The sequence below is a fragment of the Nestor notabilis genome, unplaced genomic scaffold (genome assembly GCF_000696875.1).
Source record: "Nestor notabilis isolate BGI_N333 unplaced genomic scaffold, ASM69687v1 scaffold12288, whole genome shotgun sequence".
Taxonomy (NCBI): Eukaryota; Metazoa; Chordata; class Aves; order Psittaciformes; family Psittacidae; genus Nestor; species Nestor notabilis.
The window spans coordinates 18,256-41,433 of NW_009938766.1; the positions used below are offsets into that span (position 1 = coordinate 18,256).

General features: G+C 52.2%; 1 protein-coding gene across 1 annotated transcript in view; it reads right to left on the reverse strand.

Annotated features, from left to right (window-relative positions):
* The window catches only part of SZT2 (seizure threshold 2 homolog (mouse)), a 57,611-nt gene that overhangs the window by 14,614 nt on the left and 19,819 nt on the right, over positions 1-23,178 (reverse strand). Inside the window, 42 exon segments of the mRNA XM_010019506.1 lie at positions 237-367; positions 656-783; positions 897-1,029; positions 1,924-2,021; positions 2,455-2,621; positions 2,807-2,976; positions 3,324-3,512; positions 3,622-3,810; positions 6,730-6,814; positions 7,381-7,545; positions 7,932-8,050; positions 8,506-8,617; positions 8,835-8,952; positions 9,335-9,437; positions 9,548-9,700; positions 9,814-9,943; positions 10,189-10,306; positions 10,545-10,683; positions 10,888-10,962; positions 11,366-11,555; positions 11,685-12,023; positions 12,094-12,279; positions 12,640-12,703; positions 12,820-12,936; positions 13,180-13,318; positions 13,677-13,955; positions 14,064-14,148; positions 14,332-14,424; positions 14,507-14,672; positions 16,064-16,207; positions 16,209-16,299; positions 16,757-16,869; positions 17,078-17,282; positions 17,971-18,135; positions 18,668-18,809; positions 19,300-19,412; positions 19,499-19,699; positions 20,184-20,297; positions 21,474-21,588; positions 22,027-22,195; positions 22,435-22,532; positions 22,878-22,956. Of these exon segments, the coding sequence (XP_010017808.1) occupies positions 237-367; positions 656-783; positions 897-1,029; positions 1,924-2,021; positions 2,455-2,621; positions 2,807-2,976; positions 3,324-3,512; positions 3,622-3,810; positions 6,730-6,814; positions 7,381-7,545; positions 7,932-8,050; positions 8,506-8,617; positions 8,835-8,952; positions 9,335-9,437; positions 9,548-9,700; positions 9,814-9,943; positions 10,189-10,306; positions 10,545-10,683; positions 10,888-10,962; positions 11,366-11,555; positions 11,685-12,023; positions 12,094-12,279; positions 12,640-12,703; positions 12,820-12,936; positions 13,180-13,318; positions 13,677-13,955; positions 14,064-14,148; positions 14,332-14,424; positions 14,507-14,672; positions 16,064-16,207; positions 16,209-16,299; positions 16,757-16,869; positions 17,078-17,282; positions 17,971-18,135; positions 18,668-18,809; positions 19,300-19,412; positions 19,499-19,699; positions 20,184-20,297; positions 21,474-21,588; positions 22,027-22,195; positions 22,435-22,532; positions 22,878-22,956 (5,929 nt within the window).

Here is a 23,178-nt window from a genome sequence, read left to right on the forward strand (position 1 = left end):
GGGAAAGAGCAATCATAGTCCAACAGTGGGGCAGCTAAAGTCAGAAACAGCAAGGGCTACTGCTCCTCAGCACTCCTGAGTGCTGCAGGGAACCCCCAGCTCTGCTTGTGGCACACAGAGACATCCTGCACAGATCCTTTGTGCCTTTGCAGGCACTCTTTCTCTCTGCTTTCTATCCCTGCGCCAGTTGGGAATAGTCTGCCTTTCAGGAGACACCACACGGGCACCATTGCTACCTTTTTGTCAATGATCTCCATAAAGAGGAATCTTTGCCGGGGCACCAGATCTCGTCCAACAAGGCTGGGATCAGAGCCTCTCTCTGCTGAACTGAGTTCCATGGCCTCAAAGCGCTGGAGCCCTTTGTGAGCTGCAGGAAGCCAGAGTTATGATACTCAGTACCAGTTCATCCCGCTCTTACATCTTACATCAAAGTGGCACTACAGGATGTTTTGCCACAAAACTGCTTGATTAGTCTTGAAATAAGCAGTTACAAGCAAATTTGAGAGTAAGGTCTCAGGAGCTGAAACCAGACAACCCACTGCCCACCTCCAGGCACAAGCAGCCTGTCCCGGCAAGGAGGGGAACCCTGCTCAGACATCTCCCACCCCCAAGAACCCCCAGCACATCGTCCTGTGGACCCCGTCCAGGCACTCACCCTGCTCTGTGCTGCACCGCCACTGCTGGAAGTTGCGTCCCAGCAGGATGAAGTGCCTGACGGCTGCAGGGCGAGGGCTGGCGCTCTGGCCAGGTTTATAGGGCAGGAAAGCAGAGCCACCATGGCAGCTGCAGAGAAGAACATCAAAGGTAGCTGACAAGTAGAGCCATGGAGTAGAGGCTGGCACACCTGATGGGCATTTGCTGGTGCCAAACAGCCCACTGTGAACCGTGTAACTCACCAGATCTGCTCAAACACCTTGACAGTGGTATCACTCGCCAGGGTAGTGACCAGGCTCACCACTTCCACCAGGATGGAGGACAGAAGGAAACGGGACACAATCTCCACCGAGCACTGCTGCACTGATGGGCACCCTGCATGCAAGAAGTACTGTAGGACAAGCTGCCCAGCTGCCCCAGAGCCAAGCCCAGCCCACCTGAGCAGCAGAGGGCTGAGGGAGCCCCATATAGTAGGCTGCCACACAGAGCAGGCCAAGTTCCTGCCTTGCCAGGGACTGAGGCAGGCAGAGGTGGAGAACAAGGACCTTATATGAAGAAGGAGATGACAAAGGCTGAAATAACCCATGCTTTCAGCCTCTGGTCTGAAGTGGGACCTGGACCAAACTCCCTGTGTGCCATGAGCACAGTACTTTATTAATCCCATTTACTCGTTTCCTGGCTTACTCCTCATCAGAGGAGGACAGGTGCACCTTGCCAGCAGGAGTTGTGAGAGGAAGCACAAATACCGAAGTGGGAGGTATCCAGAAAGCAGCAACAGGGCAGCTACACAGACCCAAATCTCACCATTTGAAACATGTTCCTCCTCCTCTCTCTCCCTGAAAGACTGGGTGTCTCTCATGCAGCTTCACAGCCCCAGAGCATGTTGCAGAGGCTCAGATCCTTCCTCCCTGCTACATCTGGGAGCTAAATCCCTACCCCAGCTGCTGTTGGAGTCCACGTCTCTCCAAAGCAACTGCAGCCAAGGCCAGCAAGCCCTGGATTTGGAGGATGGCAGATGCAACCACAGGCCTTAGTGAGTTTGTTCAGATGCACGGACACATGCCAGGACTCCTGCCACAGCTTTGTAATGCTCATGCTGGCCACAAGACTCCAGTGAGGTTTGGGGAGAGATGGGGTGCGTAACTAAGTAGAAATCAACAAGGGATGAAGACTGATGGCTTGGTGCCATACAAGGACTTGTCCTCAGAGCTCTGGATAGAAAGGCCCACTCCCAGCCCCTCTGGAGGAGCTGATGCCAGAGACACATACCCAAGTGGTTCATGAATGCCATCCACTGCTGGCAGGTTTGATTGAAGATTGGGTGCATGGTACCTACATCCCCTTCTTCCAACTGGCAGGCTCGGCGCCTGGGAAGAGAAGCACAGTTACACCATTATCAGTCAACAGCAATGAAAGCACAAAAGTGCAGTGGTCCTCCCCCAGCTCCAGAGGAGACTGGGGACTCTTCTTTTTGGCCTGTAACAGCCCTTGAGCTGGGTCTCTCTGGGTCAGTAGCCATAGGGGTGTCAGGTGCTGCACAGGGCCCCACAATGCAGAGAAGAGATCTCTGCCAGGGGGAACCAGCAGTGGTGCCAGCAGCACTCCAGCAATAAGGATTGAGGCTTTGTGTGCAGAAGGCAGCTCCCCTAACTTGCTGTGCAAGGGAGAAACTAGAAGGAAAGGGGATGTGGTCCAGAGTTGAGACACATATAGAGCCAGCAGGATGTCAGGCTATGGAGCAATGTACAGCAGATGGATGGAAACAACAGCCCAGCTGCTTCGCCTGCAGGCTCTGCTTGCCTCTGTGCCTGTTCCAGTTCTGCTGTGGCTGTGGCCCGATCCTGGCTCTGGTGCTGCTTGACACTCTCAGTCTTGTGCCGCCGCCTCGTGCGAGCCTCTTCTGGCCTCTCCAGCACAATGTCATCAGTAGTCTTGGGGCTGCCCAGCTCCGAGGACTCTGCCTTGCTCTAGGGAAAAGGGGCCAAGTTAATGCTGTGCACATGCACAGCCTAGTTAGTACCTTGATCTCAAAAGTTCCTGCTACCAGCCCGGCCTCCAAACCCCAGCCAAATCCTTCCTCTCATTCCTCCTGGCCTAACACACCAGAAGGAATTACAGGCCCTGCTCCCCACTGGTCCCTCAGCAACATTACCAGCATGTCCCAGAAGCTGCGGCGTCCCAGCTTGCTCGTGGGTGTCACAGGCTCCCCAGAGCTGGACGAAGGAGCAGAGGTGAAATGCAAGGGTGGAGGACAATTCCTGCCAGCCCCACTGGTGGCCAGAGCCAGGCCCTTAGTCTCTGACATGGTCCTCCTTAGGCCTCCTGTGGAGACAGAGCAAATCAGACTCCTCAGAGCCTCCTGCTGTGACAGTGATGGTGTCCCTATGTATCCCCCTGTAGCTTGCCACAGCCTGGCTGGAGAGAAGGGAGAGAGCCCTCAGTAACATCCAGCAAAGTGCATTCAGTCTTGGGGAGCACACAGACCTTTAAATATCTCTTCCAACCCTAATTTCTATGAGGCTTCTTTCTTGAGACATCCCACAGCACATCTGGCAGAGGGGAGAACAGTTTCCTCCTTCCCAGCCCCCAAAACTTGAGTTCCCCAGCACAGCTCAGCTCCCGCACGCCAGGCAGGGGGCTCAAGGTGGCCATGCTGGCTGGGCTCTCACCTGCAGAGCTCAGCTCCTCCAGGTCTGCAGCACCCAGGGCCTCCACGCAGAGCGGGGCCGGCAGCACGAGGAACTCCATGACGGCATCGCAGAGTGCATGGCGCAGGGCCCCGCGCAGCTTCTCTGACAGCTGCAGCAGGCTGATGTTGCCCTTCTCCCAGATATCCAGGCGCACCAGCACGCGGGGCTCTGCGGGGAAAGGACAGTCCTGAGTGGCTCTGCACCCCCACCTTCACCAGCCTCAGGGGATGTGGAGGCAGCAGGGAATCGGCAGCTTGCGCCCTGTTTCACTCTGTACCTGAAGGCAGGGTCCCAGCCTCTGGCTGGTGCTTGCTGACCGCAGTGAGGCTTTCAAAGTCAGTGTCTTGCAGCAGGCCCACAATAGGTGAGGAGGAAGGCAGCTTCAGAGGGTCAGGCCTCTCCCCAGGGGGCAGTGAGGTGGGGCTGCCGTGCTCATCCACAAACGTCAGGGCAATGCATGCTATTCCTGCAGGGGAGAGCCCCAGACAGTCTCTGTCAGCCCAGCACCAAGTACAGCTCTGCAAGTCCTGCCTACAGCCTGCCACCCCACACCTGAGACTGTCATGTCACCACTTGGATTGCACAGTGCCACATGGCAGGCAGGGCCCACAGGAGGGGATGCAGCCAGGGGAGCAGAGGATAGCTGTGCCTGTAGGTAGCCAGGGTAAGAAGCATGGTGTTTGGCACAGGGTGTCTCCATCGCTCCAAGAATCCCCCTCCTGCAAAGTCACAGCAGATTTCGCCTGCAAGAGCTTCCTGGGTTGTCCACCCTCTTATGCAAAAGGAAGGTATCTCCATTTGCCCTAGGAAGGCCTTCATGGAGAAAGATCCAGGATGGGGCTCACCATCCCTATCCTCTTAAGAGACAGTATAGAGCCCAGATACTCTCCAGGAGCCCTCTCCAGGCTACGAAGAACCTTGAGTGCCTGCAGAGGAAGAGTGTACACATGACACTTGTTGCAGATCACACTCACAGTCCCCTCCTCATTGTACACCCGTACAAGATCAGGCAACTTCCCTGCACACTCCAACCAGCAGGACTGAAGACAAAGCAGGTTGACACCTAGTATTAGCCTGGAGTTGCTGCAGAGTAAAATTCAGGCCCTGCCTGTAGCCTCTCTAGGTTGAGCCCTACGCACACACAGTGGGACAGTTCAGATGCAGAGCAGCAGCATGGTGTTTGCTTCACAGCCCCCACCTTGTACCTTGTGTCAGAGGTGCTCTGCAACAGCCTACAACATGTCTCTCCCCAGACAGGCACAGGAACAACAGTTTATCTGGCAAACAATGGTAAAGATCATAATTTCCTAACTGTCAAAGGTAGAAAGGACCAGGTGTTTACCCAGCCCCATCCCCCTTCAGAGCAGGGCATGGAGGGGCTCACGTAGGGGGCTCTCTCCACCTCACACAGCCTCTGGTTGCAGGACAACTCTCCTTGTGAGAGCCAATACAGAGGTATCAAAAGCAGCAAATCCACCCCACATGGCAGTGAATATGAGCTCTACCAAGCAGACTTTCTTTCTTTAAACAGTAAAGGGCATGAACTCCTCAACTGTCTGGCTTGACAGTCAGCATCAGGCCCACCAAAATGACAGTGGATGCTCATGTGCTAATTGTAGACCAAGATGTAGTCACTCCCCTCTTCTCCTGGATAAATTACCACACTGAGTCCCTTCAGCCTCCGCACTCTCTGGCATGTTTCCTTAACACATCCATTCCTGTACCTCTGCTCTGCTTCGGTCTTTCTGAAGTGGGGACATAAGAGCAACCAACCACAGTGTCCCATGTCCTCCTCATGCTGGGACATGTGCTCCCACAGCAATACTTTCAAGCAGGCCACGGTCAGCAACCACAGGAGCAGACTCCTCCTTTGTAGGCGGTCCCCAAGACAGAGCTGGTTTTCCAAGCATGTACCAAGCACTCAGCACCATGCAGCTGGCTCAGTCTCTTGGGGCAGAGATGATGGCTGCGCCCTGTCCCACCAGTAGGAATTGTAACTTCCCTGCCACAGGGAACAAGGCTTCCAGTCTTGTTACAGGAGCAGAGAAGCCAAAATGCAATCACTAGATCACAAGCAAGAAACAGGCAAGAAACTCAAGACCTGAGCTCTGAGCTCTGTAGGAAGAGGTAAGTTAGCAAGAACTGCCAAAGACCTTACTGCCCAATGCGCTGGAGTTTGGCTACATAGTCACCCATTGCACTCTGTGGAGAGGTGGGGTGCTAGGAAGCTGTTAGCTCCCATCTGTGAGGGCCTCTGATACCCCTCTGACCCAGGCTCACTGCAAGACAAAGTACACATCTACTATGCCGAACCATTCTTGCCCCTTGGTACACAAAGGAACCCCCCACCCCAGGACATAGCCACAGGGAGAATGACGGTGCTACATCCTGGAGCATGAAACCACAGCTGAAACATCATGATTCCTGTCTTCCTCAGGGAGGAGATGCCTGTTTGGACCTGTGGGAAAAAGGGTGCAGGACTTTGGAGTTCACTGCTTGCAAGCCAACAGGGCAGCACATGGACCCTCAGCAGCCAGGAACTGCAGAGCTGCCATCCCAGGGCAGCAGGTTCTGTTTGCTCTTTATCCAGCCAGAAAGAAAGAGGAGGCTCAGCTAAATGGACATACACACACAAACACACAGAGGAGTCAGAGCTGAAGCCACAACACAAGGAAAACAAGAACAGCAAGGACCAGAGGGCCAGGGAGCTGCACAGGAAAGGGAACAAGGGAACTGGATTAATACTTGGAGCCACAGGTGCTACCTTGGAAGTGGGAGAGTGGAAAGAGGTGCTGCACAAGGTCCGACATGGTACCTACATAACAGAAGAACATTCAGATGGTGCAGAGGGGCACAAGACACATGATGGCCAGGTGACAGACCACATGGCCTGGACAAAACATGACATGACAGCCTGCTGCCCAATGGGCCCTATCCAATCCCTCCTCCAGCAGTCCAGAGAAAAGAGCAAGGACATTGCCCCCACAGCCTGTGCTCAGTTACACACAGCATCCAGCTACCCCTTTGCAGCAAGGCTCCTCTAATAACTGTCCCTGCTCTCACCTCCATCCCCACTGAGCCTCTGTGCCCCACACTTGGCTGAGGTCTTGCTGTGTCTTGCCACACAAGTACTGCAACCTAGAGCTGCTTCCTACAGCAACAGGCAAGCTTAGCAAGTTGCTCTCTGGAATGCCTTAGTTTACTCCACCACACTTGCTAGGGTGTGCAGTCTCACAGGCACACACCTTGTCCACTTCCCAGACATCGGAGGAACACACTATCCCAGCACTCGCCCTCCTCAGTAACCCAGAGCTCTCCAACATTGGAAGCAGGTCCCCAACACACAACCCCATACCCTGCTTCAGAAATAAGTTGAGCATGATACCTTTTCCTCCAGTGCCTTGGCCACCCGGCTTGTTGTACAGGTAGAGATCCTGGTCAGGGATGCTCCCACTGTGGTTGAAGTAGTGCTTAGGAGAGCAAGGAAGAACAGTGACAGATTAGAGAACTTGCCTTAACTGGAAGCAGAGCTCGTGCAGAGCTCATCCCCAGACCTGTAGCAAGCAATCCAGACCTACTTAAGTCACTTGCCAGCACAGCCTTTACCACTGTTGGGTTGAAGGAAGACCCTAGAGCTCTATACAGAGTTATATGGTACTACACATCTGGCTTCACCCTCTATCTCTGATATGGCCATGCTGACTTCTACTAATTGTGGTGTTTCAGTCCTTAGATTTGAGGGAACCATGCAAGAAGCCAAGCTCAGCTTTGCAAGAGGGTCTTCTCTTATGCTCCTGGGAGATGACTGTGAGCCTGAGCTTTGTGGTTGCTGCCTTTTGCCCAGCAAGTGACTGCTTGTGCGAAAACAAGGCTTATCCAGGAACTGCTGACAGTCCTGCTAAACTCCTCTAGGCTTCAGTGTTCAGTGCTGGTTCCTCCCTAACACTACATGGCAGAGCTGGGAACATGGTGGTTGAGCTGCCCCAACAAATTGCCCCAGCAGCAGACTGCTGTCCAAGCTCACAGCCCTCCTCACCTTGAAATGGTGCTCCACATTGCTGTCTGTGTACTTCGGGGTGTGCAGGAAGATGAGCAAGTTCTGGCGCAGGTAGTAGGCCACTGCATGAAGCCAAGGCAGGGCGGAGGGCGGCAGGGCGAACTGCAGGACCTCTGTGGGTGGTGTTCCAGGGGGCTGAATAAACTGCAGAGAGAAGGTTTTAAACTCAGCTAAGACCAGCAGGATACCCTGGGGCTCTGATATTGATCCAAATCAAGCCAGCTGGCTATGCTGTAGCAGAGTGTGGAGTTGCAAAACTCTGGCCCATAGACAGCACCCTCAGACAGATGTGGGCAGATATTCCAGGGGTACTGACAGGGAAGCCCTGCTGTCAACCCAAGCAAAGAGGACGTCCCACCTACCCTGGCACCCACACAGTATATACCTCAGTGAATGCTAGTCTGAGCAAGCACTGGAGCAGGGAATGTGATGCAGCAAACTGTCCTGGCCCTCCCTGCCCTGGGGCAGGAAATAGGTCAAAAATTAGGAAAGTGTTACAGGCTCTGCGATGAGTGGAGCAGTTGAGTCACCTCCACATCTGCTGGGGTCAGCTTGCAGTTCCGCACCAGCATCACAGTGATGATATCCAGGGTGGCCTCATCGAGGCGTCTGCGCAGCACCTTCACCAGCTCATCTGTGATCTCAGGCCCTGACAAGTAAGCAGAGGTACAAGCAGCTTTTCCACCCTATCCAGTAAGAATGACCAAAACCATCCCTCACTGCCTTTTTCAGATGCACCACCCTCACACTCACTTCCCACAGAGAACATGTCCTTCCCTGCCATCAATTTCTTCAGGCATCTTTTTCTACCCATTCATGATCACAAAGGACTACTGGTACAACAGGTAAAGACAAGTGCACTCCTACATAGGGAAAGTTGGCATAAGCCACCTGGTCTGCAGGAGATTTAACTGTGGGCCACGGATCCTTTCCTCACATTCCCATCCAGACGCAACGGAAAGTAGCTCTGGACTAAGGAAGAGCAGCTTGCTCAGGAAGGAGATACCATCTCTGCTCTTCAAGCAAGGACAGCAGGGAGCAGAGCTCTATTCCTCTGCTTTACATCAGCGCAGTCCATCTGCTGCCAGGTGCTGTAACACTTACCTGCTGGGGCAACACCATGGACCATTAGCTGGATGTGCCTGTCTATTTGTCCCACAGGGCGGGCAGAGTCCACACTACGGCAGGAAGCTGAGTCCAGAGAGGAACGAGAACCCTGGAGAAGCAAAATCAGCCACAGGGAAGCAGCTTAGATCCATCACTGTCCTGTGTTGTCAGCAAGGTCAGCAGAATCCACCCACTGCTGCCCCACTCCACACAGCTACAACACAAGTTTTATCCCATATAAAATCCAGGTTGCTGGAACTACTGAGTTCCCTCCACTCCAGTGGCCAAGAGCACCCACATCCACTCCCAGAGAACAGCAGACTCACCATTAGGTCCTCAGTGTAAATGGGCTCCTGGCTGCGTGTCAGTGCCAGTGAGCGAGATGCTGGACTAAGGACACTCTCTGTTTCCCACACCTTCCCACTGTAGGTGGTTTCAGTCAGCCTGAATACAGGAGAAAGACATGTCAGCCTCCATTCCCAGAGACAACAGCATCACAACAACCTCCACAGAAGAACCACATCTTCCTTGTTCTCTCCTGTGCACTTTCTGAAGATTAGACCTTATGATATGGAGCTTGTGGAAAAATTACTCCCTGGTTCCCTCAAAAATATTCTTTTCCCTCTCACATAAACGCTTAGCCCAGGGAGAGCAGGAGGGACCTGTCTTAATGCGACTCTAACTCATCAGAAATCACACATTTGCTGCTTGGGACACAGCAGGGTCCCTGAGGCTGGGCAGAAACTTCTTGCCCCAAGTTGCTCTAGTCTGGTGTAACACATGTAGCAGAGCAGGATCAGGCCAACAAGTCATGCTGGCTTCTTACCGGAGGTAGAAAACAGATTTAGTGGCACGTTCCTGGTAGACGAACATATTCTTCCTGTTCACCACTGAGAAGGCATTGAGCACCGAGCGAAGCGCCTGGATAGCTGTGGGCAATGTGGGATGTTAGCTATCCCATGTACCCCTCTCTGGTGTGCCAATCCAGCCAGAAGCCAGACTCTTGACATATAAAATGAGAGCACTGGACTGTACTCACCTCGTGAGACCCCCATGTTGGGGCCCATCTTGAGACGTGAATGCACATGGATGAGTGTGCTCCACACAACATCACAAGCAAAGTGCCCTGGCATGAACTGCATGGTGGCAGCCAAGTAGTCCCGGGGCTGGTAGCTCTCCTCTACAGAGTAATCTACAAAGAACGTATGACACAGCTGGGTCCATAGCGTGGAAGTCACCATCTTTAGTCACTCTTGGGCAGGCAGTAGCACTGCCACCAAGGCATGGCCAAAGCAGTGTTCATACCATCTGTGGGCATAACGCGCTGCCTGTATGAAGTATAGGGTGTCTCACTTTTCCAGATGTCCTCCTCACTTTCTGCCACCAGTAATGAGTTGCATATGTGGCTGTCATGCAGGTCCTGCAGCAGCAAGCGCTGCAAAGGATGAGAAAGGATTGGTTCTGTTGCTTGCACAGCCCACAGGAGATAACAAGGAGAAGGGCTTAGGGCCAGACTTAGTCCCTTTTCTTGTGACCCCCAAGCTAAGACTTCACCATCTGAACAAGCTCCCCAGACCCCACTCTGAGCTGGGCTCAGACCAGACAGCCTCCAGAGGTCCCTTCTTATCTAAGCCATCTCATGACTGGCAGCTCTGTCCCTCCCCTTTGCAGATTTATTACCTGATTGACAACCCTGCAGATTTCACTAATCTTCTTCACCACCACCTGGTTGAGACTCTGGCACTCCCCTGGCTGCTCCTCTTCCGTCTCTGCTGATGCTGCCTTCTCCACACTCAGGCTGCTTTACAGGGAATGGGAACAAAGGGTCAGCAGGGCACCTGGACAGTGCCTGTCCCTGCGTGTTGGAAGCAGAAATGCAGTGGGGAAAGATAGCAGCTTTCTCCTTATGGAGCACCAGTCTAGTCCTGCAGCTTCCCACCCACACTGGGCAGGGAGGAGACCCTGTCCAGAGATGAGTAAGTGGCAATAAGGTTCTGGTACAGAGAAGCAGTGGCCGAACACGGGACCTTCCTTACCGTGTGTGGTAATAGACCTCTACTCGGTCCTGCTGGATTTTTATGATGAGCCAGAAATCCGGCATGAGGGGACACCTGGGTTCCTGGTCACTCATTAGTGCCTCCTCATACTCTGAGTCACTGCTTCCACCATCATAACCTGTAATGTACCCTCGCTTCAGTCCCAGGCCTGGCAAGCCAGCTTCCTCCCTGGGCATGGCAGGCTCTGGGAGATCAGAGCCCTATCCTCAGGGCTCAGAGGTCACCCCAGCCCAGGCATTCTGTCCCCCCTCACTCCTGCACTACTATGTCACTGCCAGTGCCTGGCTGCACGCTGTCAGTCACCCCATCCCAGCAGACTCACCCAGGTGGTCAGAGTCCATGCTGCCCTGGCTCGACACCAGGCTCTGCACACGGCTGGGACGCTGCTTGCTGGAGCCTGCAAGAGAAGAGGGGTCTGATCATGAAAGCATCTGTTAAACTTCTTCACACACCCCATGTGCTAGAGAAAAATTACACCACAGGACAACCAGGCAGTGCTGGCCACAGGAGGTAGTGCTGGGGAATAGGGCTCTCACAGCTATTCCTGGAGTCACTGGAAACTTCATGTCATTAGGGATATCGGTGCAGCAGCACAACTTAGTACCCTGGGTACTGTTAAACAGTGAATTGTCAGCACCCTGGCAAGGAAGAGACCTGGTGCAGTCCTGGGTACCAATTCTGGTGTTTAGGGACCAGAACAGGAATAGCCATCATATTTTGTATGCCACAACCAGAACTGGGCTCTTCCCTTAAAAGTTCCCAAGGCTGAGATATATCCTGCCCACATTCACAGCTCCTACCTTCCCTGCCTTGTGTTATGGAGTCAGCCAGGCTTGCTGCAGTTGGTGTCACCAATGGTGATTTCTCACTGTTGCCCTTTTCAGAGGATGAGGATGGTAGTGACTGTATGGTTGTCTCTGGAGCTGCCTCCTCCAGGGAGTCATGGCCAGGTGCTCTACTATGCTCAAGGCTCAGTGCTTCTCCTGGGACCTGCACACAAGTCAAGGTTGCAAAAAAGGCCAGAAAAACAGGCACCAAAAAAGGTTCCATCATCCTCCTGTGTCCTTCTACCTTGTTACCCACACCTTCCCACCAAAACGCCACCTCAGTGTTTCTCACCTCATCCTGCAGGTGGCTGTCCCCACCTATGGGGTTTCCTGTGTCTGACACAATGCGTGTCTCACTTTCTGGCCACCCCCAGAGACCCCGGGCTTCTTCTGGGAGGGCACAGCTTGCATGGTGTAGCTCGGAACCCTCTGTCTCTGCTTCACTGCTCCCCTCTTGGCCTGCCTGGCCCAGGGCTGTCCTGGTGCCCACTCCAGCTGGCTGCTGCAAGCAGGGTGCCCCTGAAGGGTTTGGAGCTGCCCGCCTGGAGTGCAGGCGGCTGACGGAGATGTAGTGGTAGTCACTGCCTTCTGCATTAAGCATGTAGCCTGGCAGCACCATTCTCCTGAACTCCTGCAATACAACAGAGAATAAGCATCCTGCTAGCTAAGTATATGAAGCTGCCTCAGGGCTTTCTCTTTACCTCCTTGAACTTCTCCAGAGAGTGCTCAGGTCCAAAGACAAACTGGAGTAGCACCACCTCACTGTGACAGCTGGGCCGCCCCTTGGAGTTGTAGATGTGGGTGGCCACTCGGTGCAGGATGGAGGTGCTGATGACCTGCGAGTGGCGCAGTGCAGACACAATCTCATCATCCAGGAGCCAGCGAATCTGAGTAGAGCAAGGACACAGAACAAGACCTACATGACCTGCATTTGCAAGGCTGCCCCAGTTCTGATCCAAATCCCAAGAGGCTGAGAGAAACCCCTCTCATTACTTATATCCCTCATGTCCTTCTGAATGTACATAAGAAAAGGACTTTGGAGGAAAGCTCTGCCTGTCCCACCCCAACTGCAGTAAGAATTTTGTCAGGGTAATTCCACACTTTTGGAGAGTACAAGGCCAATGGCTTGTGTGATACCAGCAAGGTCAGACAGTCAGATCAGTTGATAGAGGTTATAGCTTGGAACAGGCTAGGAAGTGTTCCACGCTGCTTTAGCTGGAAGCAAGAAGTAGGCAAGGCTGGCTTACCTCATTCATAGTGGCTTCAATAGCCTGTCTGTGCACTCCAGGGAGGTTGGAAAGTGCAGGGTGCCTAGGAAAGAGGAAAAAAATATCAACCAGTCATTCTTATTCAAGCAGCTACCACAGTGCAGCTCCCAGGCAGCAAAAGGAACCCATGAGGGGCTTGCTACACCTGCAATGCCATACCTTTCATCTCCTGTGGATGGGAGTCGTTCCAAGTTGTGCATGATATCCTCATCTGAGCGGAAAGAGGATGGCTGCCCTGGAGAGCGTGTAAAGGACACGCTGCTCTCTGAGGTGCATCTGTCACAGGAGGGAGAGAGCAGGCTGAGCCTCAGCTTTTGAGCCAGAAAGGATAAATAGACACAAACTCCAAAGAGGAGCAAAGGGATCTCTAAAGAAGGTGCACCTCTCTTGTGAAAAATCTTAATTTTCTTAGGGCTGTGGCAGGCTCCGAGAAGGACAATCCTGAGTCTCAGAACACAAAGAGGAGCCAAGACTGGCCAGGTTGGGAAGGGCAGGCAGATTGAGCCTCTTTCCACCTACCTGTTGTGGAGAATGTCTGCATTCACAACTTCTATCTCTAGGGGCAGCGTCAGCACAAAAATGTCCAGGGTCACACAGAGGTCCCCCAAGTCAATGGTATTCAAACCCTGGCAGCTTTCCAGGCAGCCCAGAACTTCCCCTGAAGAGAGATCACAGATGAAGGGAATCAAGCATCAAATAGTTCTGCTTACACATACACACACACACGCACAGCCTGGTAGCAAGAGGTGGCTGTCTCAGACACCTGGACAGGTTCAAGAAGGCCACAATCCTCCATGATCCTTTCAACCTTCCGTGATCAATCCCACAGCAAGTGGGAGACCTGGTGAAGAAGCCATTGTCTGGTGCTGGGAGACCCAGGGCTGCTTCGTACAGGGAGGGCTGGTCCAGAGGGACTGCTGTTTAGGACACCATGTTTGTTCCAGGCACTGCTCACCCGACAGGGACCTGACAGAAGCCCTACTGCCCCTTATCCTCATACCAAGGCTTGCCCTTACCTAGACAAGTTGGCAGGGACTGCACGGGCATGGAGCTGTGCTGGCTACGCAGCTTCACTGAGCAGGTAAGGTGCACAAAAAGCGGGGGCATCTCCTGCTCCAGGAACTCCTGCTCGTTGAGTGAATCCCCTCCCAGCACACTGAAGGAGTCATCATCCTGATTCACTGTGTTGGAGTCCGAGAGGGAATCTGTGTCTGGGAACTCGTGCTCCAGCTTCTCACGGTACTCCACCTCCAGCTCTGGGTCACTCTCTGTGGCAATGCAGCACCCAGACACAGACCTGTTAGCAAGTCAGGTTCACATCCCCAGAGACAGCCAAGCTCTGAAAGGCACCGCCACAGTGATACTACAGACATTTTCTTCTCCAGGACAGAGCAAGTGATTTTTACCTTCTTCAGCTGCCAGTTCTGGCTCCGATCCCTCCATGTCCTCACTGCCTTTCCTGTCTGCCTGATCCCGAGGTGCCTCTTCCTGAGATGGAAAGAGGAAGGGCAGATACTTCAACCACGCCAGGCAGTGAAGCAGGACGTTGATGGACGCCCCAGGGGCTCAGTGTACCCATGGGTCTGCCAACCCCAGATCCAGATCTGAAACCAAGCAAAGCTACTTCCCTTCACAAGGACTAGGTGCCTGCCAGGGCAGCACCCTGCCTACCTCTTTCTTGGCTGATGGTGGGCAATAGAAGAAATAGTGAGGATTTGATGGCACTGGCTTGAAGTGTAAGCTTCCAATTTCAAGGAATTTTTCCTAAAAGAGAAATCCCAAATGTGAAGCAGACATTCCATTCCACCCTCCTGCAGGAGCCAAGCTAAGCTTCCACATTCCTCACCTGGATAATTTTATGTAGGTCAGGGTGAGCCTGGCAGGGCTGCCCAATTTCCAGTAGCGAGAGGGGAAACTCTGAGCAGCAGCTGGTGCTTACACTGCTCTTTGGCTCCTCTGTAGGGCTAGCAACGTTATGGGAGTCCTGCTCACTGTAGTCCTCCATTTCCGCACTGGCAGGATTATGGACAAGTCAGACAGGTACATCAAGAAACAAGAGTAGTTATATGTATTATCTACCCTGCCTGCATCCCACCTCACTGGCTTAAACATGGTGTGACTTACACAGCCCCCACCCCTACAGCCCCAGAAACCCTCCTACACACACTAACACAGATAAGCACTCGGGCTGTCTGAAGCCAGGCCAGAAGCAGGTTAACCACGCTGATCCCACTGCCAGGTACTCTATACCACGCTACACACCTTCCCTGGGAAAGAGAGACAAATGGCTGAGTACAGCGACAGGCCTGGAGCAATCTGAATTACCAACACCCAGCCCAGGACACAACACAGCAAATACCACCATGCCAGCACCCCTTGAGTCTTGGCAGCACAGAGCAGAGCAAAAAGCTCAGGCCCATGCTCATTTAACAGCTCCATGGCAGAATCAGTCCCTAAAACTCAGAAAAAACAATCTGGGGAGTGGGATGTTGGTTGGCCAAAGTACTCCCCAGGTTCTTGAATTAGTAATACAGATGGCAGATCAGGGTGCAATGTGTCACAAGCTGTAAATCCTTCAGTAAAGTTAATACATATGCATTGGGATAGGTGACCCATAATATCTTACAAACACAAAAAAGTTCCCACAGCTTCTTCTTTGGGAAAGTAGCACTTGAAGAAGGCATCTGACTTTCCAAACACTAAGCGTTCTTCAAAGCCTCATCTTGATGACTTATAGTATAAGAAGTAGGATTTGCGATTCCGAACAAATTCACATACAGGAACTGAGGACAGTCAATTGCAAACAGAGGACAAAGGACCTAAAGAAGGTGGGGTTTTTGACAGATACTAAGGCACAGTAGAGTACATTTTCGCCTCCTTAAGTCTCCAGAGGCAATAAAAACCTCATAAATACCCTAAGGAATAGGACAGGAGTTTAGCATCAAGCATATTTCAATTCTGCCTTGGTATTTCTCTTGTGATTTTTTTTCCAGTTTTGATTAAAAAACCCAAACCACTTTATTCATAAGAAAAGGATGGTATTGATATTGACCCAGAGTCAATAGCAAACTCAAATGAGTCAAGCAGCAGGAAATGTGCAATTTCTCCAGAAACAAGTCTGAGAGTTACTTGCAGACAAACCGCCCTCCAGCTCAGGCCAGATGGGACAGTAATGAGCTAAGAGTACAAGAGAAAGCAAAAGGATGGATGTCACCAGAGATCATAAAAAAGAGAATGTCTTGGTGGACATAAAAATGGGTCGTTATCCCACTGGAAATATTTTTTACACGTGGCTCAGTTAGACCCTACCCTACAACATTCCTTTTAGCAGGCAGCAGAAGATACTTGAAAAAAGATCTGTCCAGGCCCAATGTACAGAAGTAATACCGAGATGGGACCCTACCTTGATTCAGAGACCAAGACGCCCCTCTCCCTAGAGCTCTGTTCCTCTTCTTGCTCTATGCTGCCCACTTGGAAGCTGGCTGTCTTGGAGTGCGTATGTAAATGCTGGTGGCTCTCTCGGAATGAGCGGACGTGGCTGCACACCGATCTCTTGGAGCAGCTCTTCACAGTAGTCCATGGCTGTAAGAAGGTCCTGCGAGCTGATGCTGTGAGACTGCTGAAGGCTCTTGAATAGCCCTACAGATCAAACACAGAGCTTGAGTGCTCCACCACAAGGATGGGCCATGGGACTCAGCCAATAGCCACATATGATTTTCACCAAGTCCCAGAACAGAATTGTATTCAGTGCAGGTGCTGGGCAACAAGGCTCAACCAGGATGCCTAATGCTACATGTTAACCTGAGCTTGTGCTGCATCACAGTACTCTAGGGATCTGCCATCCTGAAGGTGAGAGGAAAAAGTCAAAGAAGGGATGTCCCCCCACAACACTGCACATGTCCAGGAACAGCCTATACAAGACCTATAGGGAATGCGCAGAAGTATCTTTAAATCCCTCTTGGTGGGACATCAGTCCCACAGCTCCTCCCTTTACTCAGTGTAAGATCACAAGAAAAACAAGACATTGCTTTCTTAAAAGAAGATTCAGGGTCCATCCCCAACATCCTGTGTCAGCTCCCATCATGTGGCTCCTCACCTTTCACATAGCACTGGTGGGAGTGCTCCTGCAGCAACGTGCAGTAACTCACTAACTCCTTATGCTTGTGGTCTAGCCAAGCAGCAGCAGGAGGACGCTCCAGAGACTGGGACCTGGAGAAGAAGAACCACAGCTTCAGCTCCAGTGAAGCACATTTTAAACTATAAATGGCTCTGGCGCCAGTAAAGCAGGACTCTAGGGCATGCACAGGCAATGGCTACTGTTAGGCAGAGAGGCTGAGCCAAGAGAATAAGGCAGGGCTAGAGCCAGCCTCTTGTCGAAGAAGCTCCTCTGTTTCCTGTCTCGTATGGTTGGTATTACCTGAAAAAGATGTCCCGAGGAGGACGGTGTGCCCGAGTGCTGACAAGCTGCTCTCTTAACAGCTCCAAAGAGCAGCTGTAGATGTAAATGGGGCAGCGAAATCGGCGGCACTCGCCTAGCTCAGATTGTGAATTCTGGTGACAGAAAGAGATATGTACATCTCTGCGAGAGGAGCCACCTTGCTCTCCAGGGTCACGACTCACTTCTGCAAAAGAAACAATCCTGAGATAAGGGCCTTTGGTGGGCTCCTCATCCTATTGTGAGAGGTCACAGTCCTCACAGCAGCACCCACAGGCAGGTATTGGTTTTACACTCAAACCTTAGGGGCTGTTCTCACCCAGCACCCAACCACTCAACCCAGTGCTTTGGCCACTCTGATCCCATATTTGGGCAGCCATGACTGTTCACCACTGCCACCGCCACTTTCTGCAGCAGTACAACCCTTTATTCTCATCGCAGACCTGGCTGACACCAGTAGCTGTGCAATCAAATCCCATACATGTTAAGACCTGTGCTCCTCTCCCTAGGATAATGTGCTGCTCATAGTGCCAGTCTGGATCATGACACGAGAGTCACTGACTTTCCAGTGCAGCCCAGCACTACCATTGCTAGTAGCTTCTATTTACCTGCAGCCTCCTTGCCCAGCAGGAGCCAGCCTTGGGCCATGGGCACAGCTCACATTACACTCCTTCACCCTCCCATGAACATCATGAAAGCTGGCTGAGGCTTCACTGTGCCCTTTGTCCCGACTCCGGCTCTGCTGACTGGACTGCCTGGCGATGCTGACAGACTGCAGTAGCCCGTTATTCCTCCTATCTCAATTTGTTGAATAGTATGCTTGGGAACAGCAAGGATACTGATACTTTAGCAAGGTACTTTCCCGAGGGTGGTACCGTGGGCTGGTGTTATGCTGAGGGTAGGTAATGGCACTGCAGCATCCCCTTCTTCAGCCTCATCCCTGACTTGCTCTGCACAGACAGCTCCCAGGGTATCCTCCCCAGATGGACTCTCATCTTTTGGAGGTTTGTCTAACCCACAAGCCATCAGCTTCTGTACATCTGGAAGAAAATGAAATAAAATCACCCTTTGTCCAGTGAGAACAGTTTAACCCCTCCATCTACATTCCCAAGAGGGCAGATGTCCCTGCTACCTCTTGTGTGTAGGAGCAGTTCCACAGAGTACTTCCAGCTGAGCGAAGCAGCCTTCACCAGCAGCTCAGCAGAAGCCAGACAAATGCCAATGCCCAGAAGCAGGGACTCTCCCAGACCATCCCATTAACAGTCTCCTTACTCCATTCATTAACAAACCTACTGGGAGAATGGCCCAATGACTGCAGCCAGCAAACAACTCAAAGCCACATTCCCTGCCTGAAAACACTATGTGAGCAGCACCATGTCCAAGGAGAGCAGAGCAAGACATTCAGCACTTTGCACTACTCTATTCCTGGCCATACAGTGCAAAAAGACCGAGTCTAGACTCCACTGTTCAATATTCTGCCCATCCTACCGGAGCCAATTCTGCTTTTGTTGTCTTTCTGAGGAAACACTTAGGACTGCTCCCCCTCTCACTCCCCACAGCAGGCAGGCTCACCTGAGAAGGTGGCTGGCAGGAAGGTGAGGAAGACATGCTGTGGGTTGACCAGCTTGGCGTAACACCGCCACTGTGGGGGAAAGGGCCCCGTCGCGTCACTCAGGGTCACATCATCCTCAGGCAGGTCTGTGTTGCCAAGGCTCTGATGAAAGACCAGAAGCTGGATAAACTCATAGCACAGGCTCACCTTGAGGCAGGTAGCAACACACAGAGCAGGTTTCTCCATGACTGCTAGCTGGCACAGCACAGAAATCACCCAGGCCACCCCCTGCATGATTCTGAGAGCAGCCTGGCTCCAGGAAACACAGCACAGAGTCAGGAGATGCTTAGCCAGCTTTGCTGGGGCTGGTTCTGACCTCCAGACAGCAATTGCCCATGGTTTCTGAGCAATCTGCAGCACAGCATCAGTGCTGCTCTAACAGGTTAGGCCCATGGTGAGTGCAACTATCCACACACCTACAAGATTCCTTCTTGACTTCAGCCACAGGCTACGGCTCAAACTGCTGCCAAGCACAAGGAAAACAACAGCCTTTCAATCTGTTCTCAACCCTTCCCTTATTTCTCCTCCTCTTCGACAGCTGCTGCCTTGCCTTCAGAGGAGGTTCAGGAGAAGGACAGCAGTACAGCAGTACCTGCAGAGTACTTGTGGAGCCAGTCATATCCCTGGTACCACTGCTGCCAACAAGATGATAGGATGCAGAAGCATCCTGCTGCTCCAGGGTCCCAGATGCTTTCAGGCTTTCTTCTGAAATGGAGCACAGAGAAACCAACCTGAGAAACACCAGCTGAGGAAAAGGCTTGAGAAAGCAAGGCCACACTCCTGGCCCTTACCTCTGATCACAGGGAGTGTGAAGGGGGGTTGATGGCCATCACGATCCCGTTGCAGAACCTGCTCCATGAAAGCCACATGATCAGCATCAGCCATGGGGATCTCCCGGTCACTGAGGTCATGCTGCAGGCAGCCATGGAAGAGGTTTAGTAGCATTTCATTGGGCACAAACGAAGAGTCCTTGGTCACCTCCTCATTCTCTGCTCCAAAACAGAACCATGGCAGCTTCAGAGACAGCATCTCCCCAGCCACCACTTGCCCAGGTCCCCAGCAGACAGCCCTTTACAAAGTGGTACTTCCACACAGCGAGGAGTTTCCCCCCCCGACCTCTGCAAGGCTGACTTAGAGGATGTTGAGGAAGTCCTGGAGTTCCAGCTTTATCATCATTAGCTACCTTGCACTGACCCTGCTACTGTAACTGTTCTGGAGATATTTGGGGCTATAGGCAAGAAGCCACTACCACAGTCTATGTTCTCAAAAGCAACTTTTCTGAAACTATCATCCCAAGAAAGATAGCAATATACCTGGACAGCTCTGGGGCTGCAGAGATGGGGAGAACAGGACTAAGCTACTGAAAGAGGCAGGACAGCTCTCGCATGCCTGCTGCCCAGGGAGACAAGCACACAGCAGGTTGCTTATAGCCATGGAGGGTGTACAGGAGGAGGGAGGTGGTGACGAATTACCTACCTTTTGTCAGCATCAGGAAGAACATTTCAACCTGCTGGCACCTGGGCAACAGCTTCATGAGGTTGAATTGGAATGGGATCTCATGCACTCGAAAACCAGCCCCCATGTCTGGATCTGCAACAAGAACCAGGAATGTAAAATACTGGTGGGCACCACATAGCTCGGTCTCCCAGGCCACCTCCCCATGTAAGGTGCCAGCCCTAAATGCAGCGCAGGCAGCACAAGTGAAGGTACACAGCAACACCACCCCAACTCCCTCTGCTTAGGAGGGCAGAGGGATGCAAACAATGAATGTGGGGAAAAAGCAAAGCCTGACGGAGGCTGCAGCAGGTTGTAAGCTACCTACAGTGAGGTACCTTGCAGTAGGAGCCCCTGGGCTTATTGCCACCTTCATACAAGAAGGGACAGAAAGCCACCACAAGGCCTTACACAGCTTGAGCACAGAGCTGCCAGGAGACAAAACCAGAACATCAATGTTGCAGGTAACACTGCTGGAGAGCAGTGACCATCCTGGGAGCCAGATGTAGCCTGAATTACCAGCATAGTCAGGGACAAGGATGCCCCTGCTTTGAGGGAAATCTCCCATCTGGCAGGCTCTGCACTTCCCTGCAGGCATCTTCTGTCCTTTTCCTCAGGAAAGAGTCTCTGCTGTCCAGGCCCTGAGCTTTCCTGGCCCTCTCCCCCTCCCACAGGGCCAGTGATATGACCCAATATGGTTCCCTCAGGTCCTGCCCTCAGCTTCTGGCTTGACCCTGGCTCCCTCAAATCCACCCAATAACTGCTCTGTTATTCACTGCAAGGCAAGCAAACAAAAGATCTAGGATGAGGTGAATTAGCAACAAGAAAGCAAAAATAGTGATGTTCTGGAAGAGGTTGCCTGACAAGGGTGAACTTCCCACATACTCTTGGAGTTCGCAGTGAACTATGTTAATCATGTCAGATCAGATGCTTCCATCTGCTTCAGAAGTCAGTCCCTCTCACAGAATTACACAACTACTGAGGTTAGAAAGGATCTCTGCAGGTCATCTGGTCCAGCCTCCCTATTCATGCAGGGTCACCTCTCCAGCCTGGGCACAAAGTCTCAATGCTTTTTTGGCCTTCCAAAAATGAAGCCATTTCTCTGGCAGCTAAGCACAAGTGCAACAGTGACCCACAGCCATCAGACTCTAGAAAGTTGTTGTCAAAATACCTGTTCCACTTTCGAGAAAAAGTCTAACTGACCCTGAGACACTCAGAGCCTAGTTGCCTCTTGCTCCATCAAACCTGCTAGGACATACATGCTGGACTCACCTTCAGTAGCTTTGGCCTCTGAAGGAGGGCAGACCCATTCCTTGTTCTGGCACAATTGGCTGATGTACTCGAAAGTCAGCATGGTGGCAATGCACGCAAGGTCCCGGGGATAGAGCTGCAACAAGCAGTCAAGGCTCAGCTGTATGAAGCAGAATTATTACCCCCAAATGCAGGAGAAAACAGTCTAAAAGCAAGGAGAGGAAACACCCATAATCCCATCCCCTGACTTGCCCTGTCTCATTGCTCCCTCCTTCTCCACCAGCCCTTTAGCCTCTTTTTTGCCTTGTTCAGGAGGTGCATTGGCAGTGCTTCCTACAATCCCAGTTTTGGTCCAGCTTGCTTCCTTCCAACAGAATGGCTTTTGACAAAGTAATCTACACGTTCCCACCTATCCCACAGCAGCACTACATCTACTGCCCTGCAATCCAGAAACCTTTTCTGACCAGTAGTCCAGTTCTTTAACAACATTCCCATCCCTTTTGGCCCTTGCACTTGGAATAAACCCTTTTCCCTCCACTAAATAGCCCGTGCCCTTACCCCTTCAGGGACTCACCGCTTTAGGTATTTTCTGGTAGGGCAAGCCATGGAGGTGCTTCCAGTTCTCAGCAGTACTGTGGACATGGCCACTCTGTGGCTCCACCCAGCACTCAGTGACCAGATTCAATTCTGTGTCCACCTCAATAGCCTCTACCTCTGTATCATTGTCATCATCTGTGGAAAAGCTGGAGGAAAGACATAAGGCAAGTCCTGCAAGATGGCACAGAGTCAGCAGCCCACTGCTGCTCCTCTCAGAGCTGCAAGAGCAGACACACAAACCCTGGTTTGCAGGGAAAGCCCCAGCTAACTGATAATCAATCCATGACAGCTTGTTGTTTGTACTCTCCTTCCCACACTGCTTGCAAAGAGCAAGTCTGGAGCCAGCCCCTGCCAGCCCTCCCTGGGAGCAGCGTAACAACCTCACCTGTCCTTGGTGGAGGTGGAGTGGGGTGGGAAGAGGATGTATTGGACAACACAGGTGTGCTTTTCCCTGCCACTGCTGCTCTCGCTTGAGCTGTCGATCTGGAGGGGAGACACTGTATGAGCCTGGCCAGCAGCAACAGTCTACATGTACTTAGCGCCCTCTGCACAACCCAGCCCATCACCCAGCCCCACCTGCAGCAGCCCCAGTCCCAAGAACCCCTCCAGCACAGCATGGCTCTACCAGCAAAGCAGCTTTCTAACTGCAGATAAAGACAGGAAAAGACCCAACCCACAAGCTGTTTTACTTCAAGAGACGAGGCAGTTTTCCCTGTACATTCCAAGGGTGTGTGCTCGAAGCAGACGCAAAATCCCATCACAGGCAAGTGAATACACCTCAGAAGAAGCAATGAGGGATTGTGTCCACACTATGAAACCCAGGCTCACCTGTATGGGCAGCTCTAGCACCATGTTGATAATTCCATCCCCACTAGATGCAAAGTGGAAACCCTCTGACAGACGAACCCTGGCAAGAGAAACATGGTGGGCTTCTTCACTCATACTGCAAGCCTTAAACACAGGAATGACTGAACCCTTCACCCCGTAACACCTTCCTTCCCAAGACAGGGAGCTATATACAGAGAATGGGGACATGTGACTCTTTGCACAGGACATCCAGTGTGAAGACCAGCATACTCCAGAAACAATAACACCTCTTGCCCTTTTGTAAGTTTTCCAGGACCCCCCA